The sequence below is a fragment of the Plasmodium reichenowi genome, chromosome 14, assembly GCF_001601855.1.
Source record: "Plasmodium reichenowi strain SY57 chromosome 14, whole genome shotgun sequence".
NCBI lineage: Eukaryota > Apicomplexa > Aconoidasida > Haemosporida > Plasmodiidae > Plasmodium > Plasmodium reichenowi.
Genome location: NC_033659.1, coordinates 2840102 through 2846846, shown reverse-complemented (window position 1 = coordinate 2846846; position 6745 = coordinate 2840102). Strand labels below are relative to the sequence as shown.

The window sequence follows — 6745 nt, the reverse complement described above, 5'->3', positions numbered from 1 at the left end:
AAATATTAAAATAAATAATTATTTTTTTTTTTTTTTTTTTTTTTTTTTTTTTTTTTTTTTTTTATTAAATTTATTTTTTATTTAAAATTTAAAAAAAAAAAAAAAAAAAAGAAACCATTATCATTATATAATGATATATCATTTGGATAATTATTGAAAAAAAAAAAAAATAAATAAATCATACATATGCATATACATATATATATATATATATATATATATATATATATTATTACATATTGAAAAGATATAATTGTTTTATATTACCATTTTAAGATCCTCTTAATTTTGTTTAATAAATATGACTTGTGACACTATGATTGAAATATAATGAAAATAGTCCAAGCCCCTTTCTTTTCCTTCTTTTTTTTTTTATTTCCTGTTTTTTGTTTCTTCCAATGTTATGGTATTTATAAAAATAAGAAAATATCAAAAGCATTTCTTATACATAAGAAAGAGGGTAAGGGAAAGGCTTTTGCATCAAACTTTAGAAGTAAGAGTAAAATATCGAATCGAATTAATAAATTAAATGAACATATAAATAATATTCACGTGGGGCAAATAAAACTAGGATATATTTATGATATTAAAGATAATGATATATACGTAAAATTAAAAGATAAAGATAGAAATGTTGTTATAAAAAAGGAAAATAATTATTTACTTGAGAATAAATTACTTTATGATTATTTGTATGATCGAAATTTAATAAATGATGTACTATATAATAAAATATCACATGAGAATTGTAAAGATATAAAAGATAATCGTAAAGATATTCAAGATCATTATAAAAAGCAGATAAATCCTTGTGTTGTTCTGATAAAAGAAGTCAACGAAAAAAATGATGAAATATTAGGAGAATTATATTGTAATGAAATTAGTAAAAGGAAAGATAAAATTTTTGATAAACTGAACGAATTAAAAAGTATGGAAAAAAAAATTTTTATAAAAATTTTAAAGAATGTAAGAAATAAATATTATATTGTTTTAATAAATGATTGTATTAAAGGTTATCTTCTATATGATGAAAAATTAAATCTGTCTGAACAATTACATAAAAATATTGATACATATTATAATAAAAAGTTGAATGAAAAATATGATGATCATAAAAAAAGTAAAAATATAAATAATGAACTTATATATAATAATTCCAAAAGGTTAAGTGCATATATTATAGATGTAAATAAAAAATTAGAATATGTTTTCCTGTCTCTTTATAAATATCCAGAGAATATATTAAACCAAAAATTAGAAGATATACAACATACCATACTACAAGAAAATTTATTTGAAAATAATTATTTTAAAGCTGAAGTAACAGATTATTGTAATAATGGAAATAACATTATTGTTAAAATTTTTGAAAATAAAAATGCTAATATAAGAGTTAAAATTAAATCACACAATATTATTAATACACGTAATATACTTAGAAATTTTGATTATTTAAAAAATAAAGTCTTAACACATGAATTTAATAAATATTTCACTAATCTGGATGATTCAGTGTATCAAAATGTAGCAAAGGGAAATATAAATAAAAATTTAATAAATCAAGAAATATATGCAAAGGAAAAAAATATTCAGTCCAACGAAAAAAATTATATTAATCATGATAATAGTAATGATATTAATAGTAATGTTAATAAAAGTAATGATAATACTAGTTATAAAAATACATATAATAAAAATATAGCTAAAAAGAAAAAAGATTATATTGAAAAATTTAAACAATTTAAAGATCAATATTACGGTTGTAAAGATGTAGATGCTCTAAAATATATTAATGTTGATGATTATATTTATAAAAGAGAAAAATTACTTTACGTAAGAATTATAAACAAAACTTTAGACAGAAATGTATATGAAGGAAGTATGGTTCATTCAGAAATTATTAATAAAAATATTTATGATATTATTAAACAAATTACTAATAAAAATAATGTTTGTATTAATTATGATCCAAAATTAAGATATCCCTCAAAAGTTATAGCATTCTTTAATAATTTTGTTATTCTTTCTACAAAAATTTTGAAAACAGATATACTTACAGATATTATCAAAAATCAAGAATCAAATAAAATTAATGACAAATTAAAACTTCCAAATATTGTTGATAAGAATGTCATCACACTAATAGAAAAACGTTATATTGATCATGAAAATTTAAAAGTAGGAGATATCTTTTTTTGTAGATTTGAAAATGTTAAGAGACAAAGTATACGAAATGTATTTAATTTATCCAATAGTGCAATTATCAATATATATAATACATTTTTTAAAAAAGACAAAGACTCGTATATAGTACCTTCTAAATATAAAGAAGAACAACATATGTTACATGATGAAATCAAACAAAAGGAAACTAAAAAACAACAACAACAGAAAAAATATATCCACTCAAGTAATACAAATGAAAACTTAAATATTGATAAAAATATCGACACAAATATTGATACAAAAAATCAAGAGGATGGAAATCAGAAATCTACTACAGAATATGTAAACAAAAATATAAATCAACATACGTTTGAAGAACTGTTCTTTGAAAAATATGATATTTATTTTATGAAAGCAGAATTACATAAAGATACTGAATACAGATTAAATAAAAATAATATTGACAAAAATTTCAAATTATTGAAAAATATATGTGATAATTATCTTTCAGGTTTTAATAAATCTTATGTAAATTATTCAAGTATTCGTGAACATTATATTCTTACATATTTAGGAGAACAAAATTATAAAATATATAGACAAATTGTATCTGATTATTTTTCATCCAACGAAAATTCTTATAAAGAACTTCTACAAACAGATTGTCAAGAATTGTTAACAAGCATTTTTGATATTGCTCTAGATAAACCTAATGAATTAAATATAGAAAACATACAAAATTTTAATAAACTCTTGTGGGATAAAGTAAATAAACTTAATGTTAATGAATTAAATTATGTTTTAAAAGATCTTAAAAAATTAAAAAATAGGTTATATATATATCCATGCTCGTATGATAATCAAATTGGAAGAATGAACCTTATATTAAATAATCAAAAACCAATTAAAAAGGAACACATACTAAATCTAAATGTAAACGACAATATAAAAGAACTACTACTAAAAGAATACAAAAATTTTACATTTCCCATTGATTATATAAGAGAATTAATTTTAAAAAAAAAATTCTCCAAACATAAAGACAATGACAAAATTGGTATTATTTATATTCTTGCAGAAGAAACTATTCACCTTTATGAAAATTCAGCAAAGGATGTTGAACCCTTTAGTGAAGACCAACTTAATACTTTAAGAGCACAAGTTTTGAAGAAATCAAAAAAAAATATTATAGAAGGATCACCTCAGGAAGAGGAAAGTTTTCATTCCTCTCTTTATGACGTGGAAAATAATCAAATTAGAAAAATATTATATATGATAAAGGAGTAAGTATTTAACATCTACAAACAATATGAATAAATATATAAATAAATAAATAAATAAATATATATATATATATATATATATATATATGAATTATTTTGTGTGTATTTTTTTTTTTTTTTTTTTAACATGAACATGTAAAGGTGAAATCATGTTATATGCTAGCTATTTTGTAGCTAGTTATATGAACGGTTCATAATAAAATGGTTTTCATGTTTATTTGTTTTAAATATGAGCATATATTAAAATATTCATAATTTCATAATATCATAATTTTATAAGTTCTTAATATCATAATTTTATAATTTCATAATTCTTCATATTTAATTTTGTAGAGATTTAGAAAAGCAGAAAAAGAAAAACAAATTGGATGAAGTTGACAAAGAATATGAAGAAGAACAGAAAACACATATAGATGCCACAGAATATCATAAGAATTTACCTGAACTTGAAGAAATGAATAAATTATCTGAAGATGTCTTTTATATGAAGCTTCCATTCGTTGAATAAAAAATGAAAAGGGTACACATTTATATGTATATGTATATACATATATGTAACCATATATATATTTTATATATTAATATATATTACACATATTTTGCATATTTAATGTATTATTTAATTTTTAGCTGTTTTTTTTTTTTTTTTTTTTCTTTCTTTTCTTTTTTTGTAAAAATATTATATCCATTTTAATTATTTATTTATTTTTTTTTTTTTTTTGTTATGTGTTCTTTTCTTAAAGATCGCATGGAATGAACACACATAAAAAAAATATACATATTGAATATATATATATATATATATATATTAACGCACAAAAAAAAAAAAATATCTATCAACATATTATACAAAAAACAATTCAATTTATATTTATACATATATATATATTATATATATATCAAAATAATATTTATCATTCATAAGGCAAGTTCTCATTTAATATTTGATTGATGTCTGCCAAATACCAGCCAGATGATTTTAAATTTAAAGTATCATTAGATTGTATAGAGAAGTTTGGATTTTCCAACTGGTTTTCAAAAATTAATTCCATTGTTGTATTTTTAATATTATTTTTTGTAATAATATTGGAAGAAACATTATCATATGAAGATAAATCATACGACAAAGTTACTAATATATGCATACGTGTAGTTACTCCATTTTTTATAATATTTGATAAGAATTTTATTCTATTTTTACTTTTTAATAAAGCTATATCTTTATTATCAATACATATATATTGATATAAAAACTTTTTGATGTTTTTTTTTTTTTGAAAATTTCTTTTCCCATTAATATTTCGAATTAAACCTAATATATTATATACACTTAATAATTTGATATTGATTATTTCTATATTATCAAAATGTAAATTCAGATTATGATCTTTTAAAATACGGAATATATTTAAAAAATATTCTTCTAAATAAACATTTGTCATTTTAGATATTTGATTTTCATTTAATTCTCTCAAAGAATTTAAGAATGTATTAACACATAATTTTACACCATCATAATAAGAATATTTTAAATCTTTTAGATCTTCACTTAAGATATTACAAAAATAAAAACTAACAAAATTTCCTAAAATATTTGAAGGGTTATTGTTTTTATATAATAAAAAATGATTCAAGAATTTTTCTACTTCTTTTTTATCCTTTTCATTATTTATTTTGTTTAAAACTTCAAAAATATCTTGTTTTATACTTTTATTATCATTAGGAAATTTTTTAATATTTAAATCATTACTCTGTTCATTATATTGATTATTTGATTTATTAGAATGAATTTTATTTTCTTCTTTTTCATTAACTTGTTTATTATTATATATATTATTTGTTGTTAATTTATCATGGTTTCCTTCTATATTTAATTTGTTTTCATCAATTTTAATATTATTAGTAAGATTCACAAGATTTCCTGAGAACATTTGTTTGCTTTCCCCTGGTATCTTTTCTGTACATTTATTATTATCATTATTAATGATAGCATTATTATTTTTATTTATGTTGTTATGACTATTGGTAAGTTCATTATATATATCACTTTTTATATTATCAACACATGGTGAATTTTGATTATCCTGTATATTTTGATTATCCTGTACATTTTGATTATATTGTACATTTTGATTATACTGTACATTTTGATTATACTGTACATTTTGATTATACTGTATATGTTCAGTACTATATATATGACTAGAAATATTTTTTTGTTTGTTATTTTCATCGTTAACTTTTTTATATTCTATTTCTTGTATTATTTGATCTCTATTATTATATTCTTCTTTTTTTATTATTTCCTTTTTATCTGGTTTATTTTTTTTTGTTTTACTTAAGCTTTCGTTTAATCTAGCATAAAAGAAATTATCTGTGTTTGTTAAATATTTTATTTTCTTTAAAGAAGACACTTTATTTTTTATCTCATCTTTACTTTTTTTATTTTTCTGTGCATATAAAGGTTTTCCATTTAATACATACACATCTTCATCGTTTTCTTCTTCTTGCACATTTTTATTTTTCTTTACACTTTTTAATTTTGTGTCCTCCACATGTTTTATTTTCATATCTTTATTTTCTGAAATATTTCCTGATATAATATTTCTCTTCCTATCGAAGAGAAAGAAAAAGTTCACTTCATTCTTTCTATATTCTTGGAACCAAGTGGGTTTTAATGCTTTCTTGTATAATATATGGTATTTAAGCATAGAGATATTTCTTCTCATTTCTTACAAAATGTTATAAATTCAAAAATAAAAAAAATACAAAATAATAAATAATATAATAACAATATGTTATATTAAATATATATATATATATATATATATATATATATATGTGGACTTATTTCACCATTTTATTGATAGATATTCCCTTTTTTTTTTATTTATTATTTTAAGTAGTCATATAATTCAAATATGTTTCTTCACATTAATATCTAATATAGTGTTACAAAAGTATGGAAATATAAATGAATATTAAAGTGTATGTAGGTGTACTTTTTATTTCTTCTTTTTTTTTATTTTTTCTTCACAAAAGAAATAGAAAAACATATATTAAGTATATGAAAATTATAAGAAAAATATTATAGTATATATATTTAAGTTTTATAAAAATTACATAAAATGATAGGTAAATGTAAAAAAAAAAATATATAAATATATATATATTATTTTCATTTAACTAATATATGAATATATATATATATATATGTATATAAGCTTACTTCCTTTATATTATATTATATAATGTTTCTTTTTTTTTCTTTTTTTTTTTTTTTTTTTTTTTTTTTT

General features: G+C 18.9%; 2 protein-coding genes across 2 annotated transcripts; one reads left to right on the top strand and one right to left on the bottom strand.

Moving 5' to 3' along the window:
• Window positions 1-330: 330 nt before the first annotated feature.
• Window positions 331-3957, top strand: PRSY57_1470000 (hypothetical protein; the record flags this gene model as incomplete). The annotated part of the gene is made up of 2 exons (XM_012910296.2): window positions 331-3449; window positions 3783-3957. 2 exons carry the CDS (start codon window positions 331-333, stop codon window positions 3955-3957), a joined length of 3294 nt encoding a protein of 1097 aa, XP_012765750.2.
• Window positions 3958-4363: 406 nt separating this feature from the next.
• On the bottom strand, window positions 4364-6178 carry PRSY57_1469900 (hypothetical protein; the record flags this gene model as incomplete). Its single annotated transcript, XM_012910295.2, has 1 exon — window positions 4364-6178. One exon carries the CDS (start codon window positions 6176-6178, stop codon window positions 4364-4366), a length of 1815 nt encoding a protein of 604 aa, XP_012765749.2.
• Between the last annotated feature and the right edge of the window lie 567 nt (window positions 6179-6745).